This window comes from Rhineura floridana, chromosome 17 (genome assembly GCF_030035675.1).
Source record: "Rhineura floridana isolate rRhiFlo1 chromosome 17, rRhiFlo1.hap2, whole genome shotgun sequence".
In the NCBI taxonomy this organism is placed as follows: domain Eukaryota; kingdom Metazoa; phylum Chordata; class Lepidosauria; order Squamata; family Rhineuridae; genus Rhineura; species Rhineura floridana.
The window spans coordinates 10301480-10317412 of record NC_084496.1 but is presented as its reverse complement, the minus strand read 5'-3'; the positions used below and the strand labels follow the sequence as shown (position 1 = coordinate 10317412).

Here is a 15933-nt window from a genome sequence, read left to right as displayed (position 1 = left end):
GACTGCAAGCAGAGAGAGAGGGGGGAGCTTGTAGCTCAGTGGGTAGAGTCTGTTTCGCATACAGAAGATCCGCATTTCATCTGCTGGCATCTCCAGGTAGGGCTGGAAAAGGTTCCTCTCTGAACACGGGAGAGCTGCAGCCAATCGGCGTAGGCAGCACTGAGCTAGACAGGCCAATGGTCTGGCTCAGGATAAGCAGTTGCTTACATTCCTGTTTTCTAGCCCTGCTGCCCGAGATAATTTCAAACTGGACGGGCCTGGGACCTTTTGCCTGCGATGCGTGTGGTCTGTCACTGAGCCATGACCCTCAACCTTATTATTATTAAATTTATATTCTGCCCTTCCTCCCAGCAAGGGCCCAGGGAGGCATTGTCCATCATGTCTATCCCTTGGTAAATAGCTTACATAGGAAGCTGCCTCCTACTAAACCTGACCATTGATCCACCTAGCTCAGCACTGCCCACTCTCACTAGAGGCAGATCTCCAGGCTCTTAGGCAGAGAACATTTTTCCTGTCACCTGCAACCTTTTAACTGAAACTGAACCCAGGACCTTCGGCGCACATGCAAACCATGCGCTCTACCACTGAGCTATGGTCCCTCAACTTTTAAAAGATCCTTTGTTCTCCTCAGATGGGTCTTGCTCCCCCGGTAGGCAATGAACCCTTATCACAGACAGGCCTTCAAGTGCTCTCGGCTGGCCTCCTCCTAAAGTAGCTCTTTGTGCTACAAATTCTTACAGCAACCCTGCAAGGCAGGCCAGTGAAACATGCATTGGTAACCTCAAGACTCGATTATTGGAATATGTCCTATGTGGGGCTGCCCTTGGGCCTGGTTCGGAGGCTCCACTTGGTGCAAAATGCTGCAGCTAGACTGTTGATGGGGAGAGACTATCGTCAGCACATAACTCCAGTGCTCAAAAGCTTACACTGGCTGCCCATATGCTACCGGGCCAGGCTCAAAGTGTTATGCATATGCGTTCTAAGCTGCGTGTGCCAGTATGTGTATTTACCTAAGAAGCAGGCTTTTACCCTGCAGTTAAATCACTGAGACTTAAATCTGTATTAGTAAAATAAGAAAAAGCTATTTTATTTATAGAAACACATAGTAGATAGGAAAGGCATACCTCGTTCTAACTAACTAATTAAGTTGGAGGTGCAATGACCAGACTTGAGTATTGCCCTCGTGGTTTAGGAGAGAGAACAAAGGCAGAGATGTCTCCTCTCTCCTCGGACAGTCGAAGACTACAAAGGAAGGAGGGGCAGGTCAGCTTCCCTGAGCATATCAGTTTACAACAGAAGGAAGTTAGGTAAAGATAGGTGAGCCTAGCCAGCTGGAAGACCCTAACTCTATCTTCCTTCTGGAATACAAACAAAGGAACCCAAACAAGAGTTGTTCTTGACCCACTTCCAACACAAGATTCTTGTATTACTTCACAAGGCCTTTAACATCTAGGGTGAAGGATACCTCAAAGACTGCCTGATCCCTTATATCCCTGGCTGATCTGCGAGGTCTTTGGGGCAGAGCTTGGAAAAGTTATTTTTTTGAACTACAACTCCCATCAGCCCAATCCAGTGGCCATGCTGGCTGGGGCTGATGGGAGTTATAGTTCAAAAAAGTAACTTTTCCAAGCTCTGCTTTGGGGGTAGTTGCTGTTAGTGCTCCCCCCAGCTCGGATGCATGGGTCATATCCATCAGGAGCTGTGCATTCAGTATTGTGGGCCCAACTTTATACATCTACAGTACCTACTAGCTGCGGTCAGACAGGACCCTCCCCGTTGAATCTGTGGCACCCACTGAAGACTTTTTTATTCCAGCAGGCATGTTAAATTAATTTTACAGTTTTTAACCAGTTTTCTATTTTCACTGTATTGTACTCCCTGTACTCCGCTCAGAGACAATTGCAGTTAAGTGGTATGTAAGTCATCTCAAAAAATAAAATGAAGGCAGTGAGAAACAGCAGCTTGCCTCCCACGCGGCTGAGGCCCAATCTGAGCCAGAGAAGCGCATCGCTCATACTCGTAGGACAACTGAAGAATCTTTGGAGCATGTTTGCCCGCAAAATCGAGCAAGAAGGCTGGCCCGAATCCTTTGCTCTGAGATGCTACGTTTTAATTTATGGGAGTATATTCAAACATATGCATCCAGCCCCACTTCTCCCAGTCCAGGAAAAAGCTTTACTACTTCATTCTGATTGTAGGGCCAGCCCCAGACATATTGCTGCCTGATCCCCCTTCCCCTCCAAAACAGTCAAGGTGTACAATATTCCAGGCCGGTCAAGTTATTTTGGCTCCTAAGGCAGAAAATCCTACAAGTGCCTCTCTCTCCCTACCCTCTAGTGGTAAAAATACAACAAATGGAGAACTAATCACTTGTTGCCCTTTTCAGGACACCCAAAACTAGCAGCCTGAGGGGGGGGGAACCAGTGTGGTATAGCTGTTGGACAGGGACCTGGTAGACCAGGGTTCAAATCCCAACTTGGCCATGAAGCTCACTCAGTGACCTAGGGCTACTCGCTGTCTCTCAGCCTCACCTACCTCACAAGGCTGTTGTGAGGATAAAATCAGAAGAGGGAGAACCATGACTGTATGCCACTTTGAGCTCCTTGGGGGGAAAAAGGTGGAGAGATATGTAATAATAAATAACTTTTTTTAAAAAAATCACTCTAATAGGAGGGCCGGCCGTGGGACTGCTTAAACTGGCCCAAACAAGCTGCAAGAATTCACACTCCTGACAAGCGTCTCAAGCAGCTCAAAGCTCAGTTTCTGAGCTTGCCCTTCCTTCAGTTCTTCTTATGTAATTATCAGCCTAAGAAGAAACAACTCAGGTTTTCCAATGCGGACACCGCAGATTTTTTCAAGTAACAGAAGTTAAGTAGGAGGCTGAAAGTAGTCGCTGTCAGTAAATCCTACAGCCTTATGGCTGGCTGAAAACACTTGGGAAAGTACGCATGTGTTATTTTTTAAAATTAAAACTTCACTTCTTTTTTTAACAGCCCAGCTAATTCCTTTGTATAAAAGGCAAAGGAGGAAACACTGCAGTTCCTACCTGAATTCTGACCAAAGGCTTTTTCTGACGCTCTTAAGGACTCCAAAAGGTTAAGGAAAGTGATGCAGTCATACTGGGTCAGGTACTGGAGCAAAGTACGGAGAATCTTCAGATCTTGGACCAAAGATTTGGTTTTAGCTCCAAGCTGGTGCCAAAGAGGATCTAAATAGTGACGAATTGTCTAGAAATATAAATTAGAAAGAACTGCTAGCACATGCTGTGATGATCGGAACCTACCGCACAGGATCGTTGTGAGAATAAAATGTGGAGGCGAACCATGCACGCCACCATGGAGCTCCTTGGAGGAAAGGTGGAATGTAAATGTAGTGAAGATGATGATCGGCAGCAGCAGCATACCTTCCCTTCCAGGGGCCACATGCAAGATTAGGGCAGGGCACGGCCAAAGAGTTCAAGGACACATTCTAGCCTGGTGAAAACACTTGGGGTGCAAAGCAGGGACAATGAGGGGTGTGGTCTGGGAGAGGGCATGTGCCCTAGGGGGAGTTCCGAGAGCCAGATGGAGAGGCCTGAAGGGCCACATTTGGCCTCCAGGCCTGAGACTCTCCATTCCTGCCCTAGTGCAACAAATCTACTTTTTAAAAAAAGAAAAAAGAAAAAAGACTTTTTGAGGTTAGGAAAGTGATGGGGAAATGCACTGAAAGGCGTGGGATGAACAAGTAATTAGCAGGAAGACATATACACACCTGCCAAACAGATCAGGATGAATGCAGGACAAATGCTCATTGTCGTATAACTGCCTCACAAAGCCAATCAGAACAAGTACGCCAACCCTTTACGGACGCCCTCACTGCCTCTTTGGTGATGGCAGGCAGACATGTGCACATAGGGGGTGTGTGCTGATGCAACAGGTAGGTGGAGTGGGCAAGTTTATTTAAGCTCCACACCATCTGTATCAGAGGGGCATGCCAAGGGGCTCCCGTGAGCTCCCACTTTGCGATCCATGGCAATGTTGGGTTGCTGAGTCCCGCAAACCAAGTTTCATCCTCCCACGCTAAGAAGGACCCCCTCAGGGCCACAGGGCCCCTTGGCCACAGCACAATCTGGCTGCCTGCTGGTGCCTTGCCGGCAAACACTCAGTGAAGACCAGGCATTGTCTAACTTCTGTGTAAACTTTGTGGAAGCAAATCAGGATGAATGCTCAATAAACAGGTTGCCTGGAGTTCACCCTCTTGCCTAATTGTGCCCTCCTTTCTTGCCCATTGAAAGCCATGCCTGGTTCCCCTGGAAATTTCCCCCTCCGCTTTCAGGTTGAATAGATCAAGGCTGTTTAGCGCAGATATATGGATTTTTACAAAGAACCATTCCAACAATGTTATGATCCTGGCACAGGACGCCCAAACAAAAGAACATTCTATTTCATTGTTAACAAGCTTACGATGCGCTAGCCAGAGTCTTGAAGAGCTAATAAAACACTCTTTTATGTGAAAACACAGTTAAACTATTAACAGATGTCTAAAGCCCACCATAAAAAAATTTGCAGACTTCCCTAAACAAAACACAGCTGGTTGGAAGGGGGAAAAGTCCATTGGAGAGCTTCGGCCGGCTTGCGCCTGTAACATGCAGGAGACTTTGCCAAATACAGGATCGCATCATCTCATTCCAAAAAACACAGATGCACAATCTGGAGGGCCGATCGTCAAATTAATGAAGACAAGGGAGCCTGCCACTAATGACTGCGAGATTGCCAAGCAACGTGCAGTGCTTTGTAAGCCGGCCCGCAAGCAAAAAAAGAAATATTTCACTATTCTGTTCTCCTTGTGAACTAGCCAAGCACTTCATCTGAGCCAGGATTCTGCCCCCGGAATGCATGTCAAAATGCCGGAGCCGAGCCCTGGGAGATGTGAACTCATAATCAAATGAGACTATCTCCAAGCACGTGCAGATACCAGGGCTGGGCCGGCGGGGGCAAGCAGAGTGAGGTTGAGTTGGGAGCCGGGAGAAAGGCCAATGGCTAGAACCAATGAGTAAAGTAGGTCCGAAGGACAAGTGAGGAAGCAGCAGTGAGAACAAGTCAGGACCAGAGGATGAAGCAGGAGCGAAGGACAAGCCAGGCATCAAGAACAAGCCAGAATACAGGAACAGCCGGAAAGGGAAGCTTTTTACACTCTTTCCTGCCCAGAAAATTCCAATGATCAGCCTGGTGGGTGGAGACAGACTGGAAGCTTCTTTGCCAAAAAGGCTGCCATCTTCATTTCAGTAATCCACCACAAGAGGCAGCCAGCAGCTCTTGACAACCAAGTACCTTTCCCTCACACTAAGTAAACCATACCTGTCTGATTGTGGTATGCGCTCCTTGGCCGGAGGTGTGGCTGGATGGCCATCTGTTAGGGATGCTGTAGTTGTAGATTTGATGACTTCCAAGTCCCTTCCAACTCTATGGCCACATCCGCACATCTAAAGCACATTTAAAGCATATGATTTCCCCCCAGGAATCCTGGGAACTATAGTTTGTTAAGGGTGCTGGGAACTGTGGCTCTGCGAGGGGTAAATTGCAGGCCCCAGAAAGCTGTGGGGGAAGTCATGTGCATTAAATGTGTGTTGAATGTGCTTTACATGTACGGTGTGGATGTGGCCCATGATTCTACAGCCAGTCGATTAAACACAGTCCTGGGATCCAGGTAAATGGAATCACTATCAGACGCTGGGCTCCAGATCAGACTTAAGTCTCCATCTCTTTTTAAGGAAATGAAACACTGCTGCCCCAATTGACCAAAGGAGATCCATGCCTGTTATTATTTAGTGGATTCAGAACTGAGAACAAGATTAGAAGTGCAATGGGGTATGGACACTGTCTACCCACACACTATAGCTGTCAATGGAACACACAAATTTTTATTATATTTATGTTGCAACTTTCCTCCAAGGAACTCAAGGCAGCATACATGGCTCTCCCCACCCCCGTTTTAACCTCACAGCAACCCTGTGAGGTAGGTTAGACTAAGTTACTGGCCCCAGCCCACCCAGGGAGTTTTATGGCCGAATGGGGATTTGAACGTAGCTCTCCCCAGTTCTAATCTGGAGCCCTAACCCAGGAATGGGGAACCTGTGGCCCTCTAGATGTCGCTGGACTCCAACTCCCATCATCCCCCACCATTGCTGCCTGGGGCTGATGGGAGTTGCGGTCCAACAACATCCAGAGGGCCACAGGTTTCCGATCTCTGCTCTAACCCCTGTATAGAGGAGGAAGATCACTGTGGCATTTGAAATTAAGCAGGAAAAGCTTAAAGGGAAGACAAAAAGAGGAGGGGGATGCCCATGAAGAATCCCAAGCAGAGATTATCAAAATAACAGCAGCGCTGAAGAAAGCGCAAAGAAGCAGGAAGATGAACAAGAAGAACATTAGTAATCAGTTTCCGGTGGGTAACCATGTTAATTTGTTGTCGTAAACAAACAAAGAGCCTTGTGGCACCTTGAAGGACAACAAATTTATTATTGCATAAGCTTTTGTGGCCTGCAGTCTACATAGTCAGATGCATGAAGCGTTACAGCTATGTATGCACATGATTTGGGCTTGGGGGAGATTGTAAAGAGTGAGATCAGAAAGAAATGAAATGCCGAAAAGCACAAAGAGATAATTAGCAAATTTTAGTATGGCATAAAATAGGAAAGGAGGAGCTGTGGTCCACCGGGTGTTGTTGGACTGCAACTCCCATCATCCCTGATCATCCTAGTCACGTTGGCTGGGAATGATGGGAGTTAGAGTCCAACAACAGGCTCCCCATTCTGTCCTTAAGCAAGCAGTCCTAATAACTGCATTGAAGGAGCACAGCCCTTCAAGGATGCTGTAATGCCCAAGCAGGAAGGTGCCACAGGCCGCACGGCTTGCGCCTGTTTTAAAAACAGAAAAGACTACAGGCAAATGGGAAAAACCCTCCAGTAACAAAGTGTATGCCCTCTTTCTGGGCATTCAGGTTTCCGAGGTACCAGAAAGATGAGTAAGGCAGACTCAACCGTAGGTTTACTTAAAAGGAGACAATTTATTGAGTCAACCCACAGGTGTACCCAATAAATGGAACAGGCTGCCAGGCTCTGCACAAACATGGACCAGGCTGAACCCTGAATCAGGCAGCCAAGAATGCTTTTATAGGATACATGTTTACAGCACAATCATTACTACAAAGGATTAAGTCATAGCTTTCCCAACGTAGCCCTTCAATGATGGGGCTCTTTCCCAGGATCATACAGCATAACAACAGCTGATAAGCAAAGCCTCTAATTGCCTGATGGGGCATTAACTGCTCCAAGGCCTACACTATCTGGTTAACAAGGCACCTTCCCAGCATCACACAGACATTCTTGGCACGGCATCAGAGCTTTGCCTGTTAGGAACCCCAGATTAGACCCCAGGTGGCTTTGAGCTATACATTGACCGTCCCTTGACCCATCATCCTGCATGCTTAGATGCTGAATGCTAAACTAGAGAGAACTTAGGCTGGGGGGGGCGGGGAGTACAAGTTTCTACAGGCAGCTATTCTGCTGATATAGCTGCTGAGCTTGCCACGGGCCAGTACACAAAGTGACAAAAGTGGAAGAAGCTACCTTGTCAAAAGCTTTTCCGATAGAGTTTTCGAGTGACAGATCCTCCGCCTCCAGAGCAGGGTTGCAATGCTTTAATTCTCTCAGACACGCATTCAGGATGTCCAGGATCGAACTCTGGATGGCGCGCATGGCTGGGGTCATGGTGACATGCATTTCAACCACTTCGGGCTTGTGTTGCTCCAAAAAGGAATGCACCGCAATGTGAAACCTGGGGAAGAGAAAGACTGGCTGGTGTTACAGAGAAAGACATGTCCATTCATGCAAATCCCAACAAATTGCAAAAGTGTAGGAGCATAGGAAGCTACCTTGTGCCAGATCAGATTATTCATCCACCTAGCTCAGTGCTGTCTACTCTGACTGGCAGCAGCTCTCCTCCATGGAGCTAAAGACAGCATACACTCTCTCTCTCTCCTTCCCCATCTTATCTTCACAAGAACTCTGGTTAGATCAAGAGATGGTGATTGGCCCAACGTCACCCAGTGATTCTCATGGCTAGCAGATCTGAACTTTTATCAGTTCAGTGCCTAGCTGCTGCTCTGGAATCTATTCACTAATGTTGGTGTTTTTCAATCTGGAATTTGATTGATTTATTCTACTCCTTGCCTTTATTTTCAGTGCATGTTTAAGGAAGCCATAACTAGATAAAAGCTCAACTGTTATCCTCTTTTGAAAGGGGGGGGATTTTAGAATCAGGAAGATGTCCTGAAGGATATTAGGAATGGAAAAGTAGATGTCCTATGAAGAATGCTAGGAAAATGATCTACTAAGGCTGCTAGGCTCAGGGATAGTGACTGGTCCAGGCTTACCCAGTGAGCTTCAATGGCTGGGTGAGGTTTTGAACCTAGGTTTCTCTGTCACCGCACCAAGCTGCTCTGGTACCATGCACCAGATTCAAAATTCTTGCTGGCTTTGGCCAGCCCGTATAACCCAGTTTGGAACAAGGAACATCAGAGATGCTGTTTCTAGCAGACTGTACAAGTACAGTCTATTAAAAGGAAGAAGGATTGCACAGAGCGCAATGGCTCCCTTTTGACAGACCTGAGAATTAACTAACTGGGAACAGACCAAATGTTTACATAGTCCAGTGGTCTGTCTCCAACAATGGCCAGCCAGTGGACCCAGAGGTGGGGAACTGCGACCCTCCAGCTGTGGCTGGACTACCGTTCCCATCATTCCTGATCTTTGGCCATGCCAGCTGGGCTTGCAGGGACTTGCAGTCCAACCACATTTTGGAGGGCCACAGGTTTCCCATCCTTGTCCTAAGCGGCGCATGATGGCGTGGGCCTGTGGATTTTTTTTCTGTTGTGGAGTGAGATCTTTACTATGTAGACTAGCCTTTGCCAACCTGACGCTCTCTGGACATTTTAGACTACAACTCTCATCAGCCCCAGACCAGAGTTGTAGTCCAAAACATCTAGAGGGCCAACACTGATATAGATTTTCCAGATATAACATTGCCCCTCCTCCCCCTACCCATGCCTTAGGTCTTGCATATGGATCTGATCAAACTGTGATTAATTTTTTTTTTTTTAAAAAGGGTTGTTTTATTTTACATTTTAAAAAGTCACTCCAAGAAGAGGGTTGGGGAGAGGGTTGCTTTGTGATGGGCACAAAGGCCACCCAGTTTATCATCGCCCAGCCCCCTTCAGCAGAAACCGGAAAGAATGGATTTCCCTTGAGCTCAGGCCAGAGGAGATAATTGTGCACTTCACAAAATGCGGTGAGTGGGCTTCTACAACTGCTTCACTGCCAGGATCAGCTCCCACATTAGCCAAGGCGAACCCCTCGCCTCAGGCGAGAGATCTGGAGTGGCCGCCATTTCACTGGTTGACTGGCTAATGTTGCAGCTGCCAACCCCAGTTGCCAACTTGGCTTGGCAACCCCTGGTAGCCATTGTCTAGGACTCTACAAGCACCATCCCCACTTTGCCATAGCACCAGAGTAGCTCTGGTGTCCCTAAAGAGCTCTCTGGGTCACCTATGCCTTGTTCAGAGTAAGGGTCCTTCCTCAGAGAGAGGCACTGTGGGCAAGGCGGCCATGAAGCTGCCTGTTTAAAGTTTCACAGTTTCCTAGTATGAAAATTTAAGCCAGGGAAAGGGATCCTTTGGCCCTCCGGGTGCGGTGGGACTCCAACTCCTGTCGGCCCCAGTCAGCAGCAATGGGAGCTGTAGTCATCGGCTGGGCCACACATTCCAAACCTCAACTTTAAACAGTTTTTGGCGCAGCAAAGTGGTGGCAGCCCAGGCCCCTTGCCCACAATGCCTCATTCCAAGGAAGGATCCTGTGCCGCTGATGAAATTTTTGTTGCTCTTCTGCCAGATCTGTTTATGGGTTATGGCAAGAGTGTAACTGAATTGTACTGTTTAACATGCCTTTTGGAGTTTCAACTTTTTTGTAAGTCACTTGGAGACATTTTTGTAGTAAGCGACTAAAAAGTCAAATAAAGAAATAAACAGTGTCTGTCAGAGGTAGCCGAGGGCGAGATGGTCCTAGAGGGCCTTTGGAGCACCTACACTGCTGCCACTGATGTGGCAGCAGAGAACTAAAGCAAAAGGAGGGGGAGGAGAACAGCGAATGGGGAGGCAGGAGCTGGCCCACCTCACCTCAGACAGCATAATGTCTTGCGCCAGCCCTGTTTACTGCCAAACTTGCACATGTCAAGATACGCCCATCATGCTCCCTCACTGTTGGGTCCCCAGCATCAGGAAGTGCCTGATCAGGTATACTACCCCTGATCATGGAGGTTCTGTTTTTGCACATCATGGTGAATCGCTGCTGATCAACATTTATCCTCCCTGACTATGGTTACCTCATCTGTCCGGTTACCACAGAAGAACGGCCTTACCTTGGCCAGAGGTAAAGCTTTCTCACAAAGAGATTTCTCATCACTCTCTCCACCTGACAAAAACCAGTGTTGAAGGCCACAGCATTGTCTGTGAAGGCTTTGATGAAACCCTGCTTGTTCTTCTGGCGATAGAGTCGCAAGATAAAAGCTTCCTGGCAAGACTCAATGATTCTGTGGGCTTTGTACACCAAAATACCTGGCAGAACAACAAGATGAATAAACTCAGGTCATACCAGGGGGGGAGGGGGGCAGGGAACAAACAAAACAAGGATACAGCACAGGACATGATATTTTGCAGAATAGGTTAGGAGTTTCAAAAGTTCAAGCAATTAAAAAAGGGTACGACACAACCTAACTTTCATTCCGCTCTTTTTCCAGAGATGGAATTTGTTCAGTGGGCTCTGCTCTTCTCTGCTTTCAAAGTGGCACCAGTAACAGTTCTGCTACAATTTAAAGGCTACAGAGTTTAAGCCTTTCCACCCCGCAAAAAAAGGAAGACAGCAAGACACCCCCCCCCAAAAAAATCTTAATTTATTTTTACAAGAGTGATGGGCGGGACCAGAGGCAAAAGAGTGCAGAGCACTGAATATAAATTTTTACTTTTGTACAATAGGGTAGTTTCTACATACATGCAACCACTCTCTGTATCCTCTATCCAGGGATGTGCGAGGCATTATCAGAGTTCAAGGACATGTTCCCTCTAGGCAAAAAATGCTCAAGGAAGGTGCAGAGCCGGGCCAGTGAGGGGAGTGGCCTAGGGATAGGGGGTGTGGCCTGAGGAGAGACCTCTGAGGGCTGCAGAGGTTCCCCACCCCTGGTGTATGTGGTTAGGCCAGTGGTTCTCAAACTTTTTTGTTTCGCGGCGCACTGTAAAATATATAAACAATTTCTGGCGCACTTCGTGTACAAAATTAAAAATATATTAATATATTTAGGGCCTAGCCTAACTATTAATTGATCATGGATGTAATAAATCTCTATACAAATGGGTTTCTTCCCATTTTTAAAATATACTTTCATAATATTCACGGCACACCTAGTCACCTAGGCGGCGCACTGTTTGAGAATCACTGGGTTAGAGGCTGAGGGAGACTGCCTGGTCCAAGGGCACTGAGTGAGCTTCAAGGCTGAGTTCTGTGTCATTCCCCCAACTGTATGCACTACCAGCCTTTCCCCACCTTTGCTGGGATGTTTGCTGGACTAGAGCTCTCATCAGCCCCAGCCAGCACGGCCAATGGCTCAGGAATGATGGGAACTGTAGTCCAGCAACATCTGGAGACCCAAAGGTTGGGAAAGGTTGTTGCTACACCACACTGGCTCTCAGCATAGGGAAGAGGGGAGACGGAACACTACACAGGGGAAGCTCCAGAGCCCCTTGCATGCTTGATCACAAATCTGATCACTTATTTAGCATAACTTTCCATTTTCGCCTTTAAGTCACACTGACCTCTAGTGGGAGTGACACTGGAAACCCATCAGTTTCATGATCTGCAACTCAGGATAACACTTCTTGCATCTGATGAAGTAGACTGCAGTCATAAGATCAGAAGAAGAGCCTGCTGGATCAAGCCAACGGCCCATCTAGTCCAGCATCCTGTTCACACAGTGGCCAACCTGATGCCCAAGGGAAGCCCGCAAGCAGGACCTGAGTGCAAGCGCACTCTCCCTCCCTGCAGTTTCCAGCAACTGGTATTCAAAAGCACACTGCCTCCAACCATGGAGGCAGAGCATAGCCATCATGGCTGGTAGCCACTGATAGCCTTATCCTCCATGAATTTGTCTAATCTTCTTTTAAAGCCATCCAAGTTGGTGGCCATCACTGCCTGCTATTATTATTATTATTATTTATTACATTTGTATACCACCCCATAGCCGAAGCTCTCTGGGCGGTTTACAACAATTAAAAACAAATATACAAATTTAAAAATACTTTTTTTAAAAAAAATTAAAAACACATGCTAAAATGCCTGGGAGAAGAAAGTCTTGACCTGGTGCTGAAAAGATAACAGTGTTGGCGCCAGGCGCACATTGTCAAGGAGATCATTCCATAATGAGTAAATTCCATAGCTTAACTAAGCGCTTTGTGAAGAAGTATTTTCTTTTGTCTGTCCTGAATCTTCCAACATTCAGCTTCACTGGGTGTGCACAAAAGCTTAGACCATAAGTCTTTAAGGTGCCCCAAGATTCTTTGTTGTAAAAGACAGGATATTGTTTTGATAATAAGACTTTTTATATTGGCAGAAACTTGGATGAGTTAGCATGGGCACACAACAGTCACAGGTTTTTCAGTCCACGCTTACAATTACATGCATTTTGAGCTATGGTTAGGGAAGAGGGATAGAATCTGTTTTTTTCTTGTAAGGTTCTTACCAGTGATGAGATCTGAAGGAATTCGGTCAGTCAGGAAATCCACCACCAGAATCCGACTGGTTGCAAAAATGATACCCCCTTGGGTGTAAACTTCATAGCGGCTGTTGCTTGCGATTTCAGTCGTAACCCGTCGAGGAAGATGAGCAACGTTATCAGTCCTCAACTGTTCGATAAAAAACTCCTAGAACCAAAAGGAAATTATTCAGAACAAATGCAATTGAGGGAGGGGTATAATTTATGATTATGTGTATAAGTGAGAAGGAGTAGACAAGCTAGGATTAAAGCCATCTTTTACCTACTTAGTAATGAGTGGGACCTGCCAACAAAATGTTGCATTGTGGAATGCTCCTGTTCAGGGTTCCAGCTAGCAGTGGAGTCTGGTCCATTAGGGCAAATAGGGCGCTGCCCTACTAACCTCAGCCAGTCCCCACCTGCCTGCCTTCTTACAACCAATCAGAGGGTGGCTCTACTTCTCATTGGTTCTGGCTCCACCTGCTCTTGGTCTCCCTGCCTTCCACCCTACCAGTCCCAATGGGCACCAGCAACCACTGCCAATCAGCCAACCATGCCCTTTTCTAGGATACTCCATTAGGAACATAGGAAGCTGCCCTATACTGAGTCATACCATTTGGCCCATCTACCTCAGTATTGTCTATAGCGACTGGGGCAACTCTCCAGGGTTTCAGGCAGGGGACATTCCCAACCCTACCTGGAGATCACAGGGATTGAACTTGGGGCCTCCTGCACACAAGGCAGATGCTCTGCCACTGTGCTGCGGTCCTTCCCCATTCAGCCTCCCCATCTTCCATTCTCTCCTCTTGCAAGAGAGACTCTGCGTTCTGTGGACACTAAGCATGCTTAGTCCTCATGGGACTGTTTTGGTCCCCTGGCAACATTTTAGGGTTTTTCGGGGGGGGGGCACTTCTGCCATTATGGCTGCATACAGATTGGAACTTGGAGAATGAACTCACTGTATATGATTGTAAGGTTTGGAATTAAAAAGTAGGATCAAGGCAGGTCTGTTTCTCTTTAAGCACAGCGAAGGGACTGTAACTCAGTGGTAGAGCACTTTGCAAGGAGAATGTCCAAGGTCCAATACCCTAAAATGTCGGACTAAGAAAGCCCAGGTGCAAATCCCCACTCAACCACGAAACTCACTGGATGCCTTTGAATCACACCCTCACTCTCTCTCAGCCTTACTTACACCACAGGGTTGGTGTGAGGATGAAATGGCTGGAGAAGAGAATCATATGTGCTACCCTGACAGAAGGAGCAGAATACAAATGAAAATAAATAAATAAAACTAGGTCTTGGGATTGCATCATCTACTGAACCAGAAACAGAAAGGGAATCAACTCAGGCTAGGACAGCCAAGTTCAGATCCCAACTCTCACTTGTGACCTTGGGCCAGCTACTTTTTTTTCAGCCAAACCTACTTGTTAGGGCTGTTGTCAAGATAAAACAGAGGAGATGGAACAATGGACACCGCCTTGGGCTCCTTGAAGGAAATGTGGGGTACACATTTTAAGTAAACAAACAAATAAATAGCCAGGTGGCTGTACTAGGGGCAGGCCCTTTTCAGCACTGGCCCCACAGAGGCGTGTCTGGCATCTTTATTATACAGTCTCCATCATATGCTAAAGACACACCTCCTTACCCTGGCCTTTGACACGTGAGATATATATTTTCAGAATCCACCCTATTTCTGTCATTGCAATTGGTTTTAAACCATTTTAACTATGGAATTTAAAATTGCTGTATCCTGTCCTGGGACTTTATGGTGAAGGGCACATAAGGAAGAAGAAGAAGACTATGATCCCCTCATGAAGTACATGAGGTCTCTTCGTTAGTGACTTTTGAAAAGCCTCTCAGGACGTCTTTATTCCAATCCTCTTTTTAACATTACTGTACCCAGAGATGATTTCAGAGGAATGTAGATTCTTGATTTCAGTGTTGTTGTTACGTGCCTGGTTTGGGGTTTGTTTGATTGTTTTTGTATGCCGCCCTGAGAGGACACCTGATCTGCTGAAAGGCGGAATAAAACCTTTTTGATAAATAAATGAAATTTCTTGTTTTTTTCCCTTTACCTCCTCCGCAGGGCTGGTGTTCAGCACCAGTACCAGCCTGTCCGGCTCGCAGTAGAGGCGGAGGAAGCGCAGGAGGAGGCGGTCAATGCCCAGTCCGCGGGCGCAAATGACCAGCCCGTCCTCGTGGAAAAGGTCCAGGAACACCTGAGTCTCATGCTCCAGCGGCACCGAAGGTAAAACAGCGGCAGCCGCCGCCGCCATGACGAGCCGCTGCCGCCAATGCGCATGCCCAAAAGGGGAACGAGCGGACCCACGTACTGAGGGCATGAAGCCACAGCCCTTCGATTCATAGAGCTAGAACCTTAAAGTGTTGCCCACACACACTTCCAATCAAAAGTTAAAATCGCCGGTGGTCACCCACGGGCGCGAACAACGGGCCTTCCTTTAGGTCTCTGTGGTGAAAACCTCACCTTCTGCCCTCTTGCGTTGAGAGTAAAGAGTGGAAAAGGAGTTAAATTTTAGAGCGGAAGGGTGTGGCTCCATATTTATCTATCTATAGTCAGGGCGAAAGCCGGGAGAACTGCATTATAGAAATAGGAAAAGGTGAGAGTGATAGACAGGGCTAAGAAAGAGAGCACCACTGTAGAAATAGGAAAAGTGTAGAGCAATAACGTTGAGGGGGCTTTGGCCCTCCAGATTCAGTTGGACTCCAACTCTCATCAGGCCCAGCCAGCATGGCCAATGGTTAGCGATGATGGGAGATGTAATCAAACAACATCTGGAGGACCACAGATTCCACGTTCCTGATTTTAAACATTTGCTCGATTTCTCTACGACCCCCATATGAAAATGGAGAGGGGCTGCGGCTTACAATAACCTTGCAATGTAGTCCACTGTTAATATTGCAGGTTAGAGGTGGGGCAGATGGCTAGTCTGGATTCCCAGCCAAAATTTCCCATGCGAAATTTAAAAAAAAAAAAAAAATCTGTGCCAGCAAAGATTGCTCCCTCTTTGTATAGAAAAAAACCTTCTGATCCGCTGACTTTTAAATGTTTAGAGACTTGTTTTAAAAAGATAACCCTTTC

The 15933-nt window shown here is 47.0% G+C and overlaps 1 protein-coding gene across 2 annotated transcripts in view; it reads right to left on the bottom strand.

The window, feature by feature from the left end:
• The window catches only part of ERCC4 (ERCC excision repair 4, endonuclease catalytic subunit), a 31579-nt gene extending 16269 nt beyond the window's left edge, over positions 1–15310 (bottom strand). The window contains exons 1-5 of one of the 2 annotated variants that reach the window (XR_009759359.1): positions 14909–15310; positions 12822–13002; positions 10452–10647; positions 7607–7814; positions 3047–3227 (exon numbers count right to left, since the gene is read on the bottom strand). Coding sequence is in view for 1 of the 2 variants with exons in the window: in XM_061599265.1 (XP_061455249.1) it covers positions 3047–3227; positions 7607–7814; positions 10452–10647; positions 12822–13002; positions 14909–15175 (1033 nt within the window). In the remaining variant the exon portion in view is untranslated. The remainder of the gene's footprint in view (positions 1–3046; positions 3228–7606; positions 7815–10451; positions 10648–12821; positions 13003–14908) is intronic. The other variant, XM_061599265.1, reaches the window with a different exon arrangement.
• Positions 15311–15933: the final 623 nt, after the last annotated feature.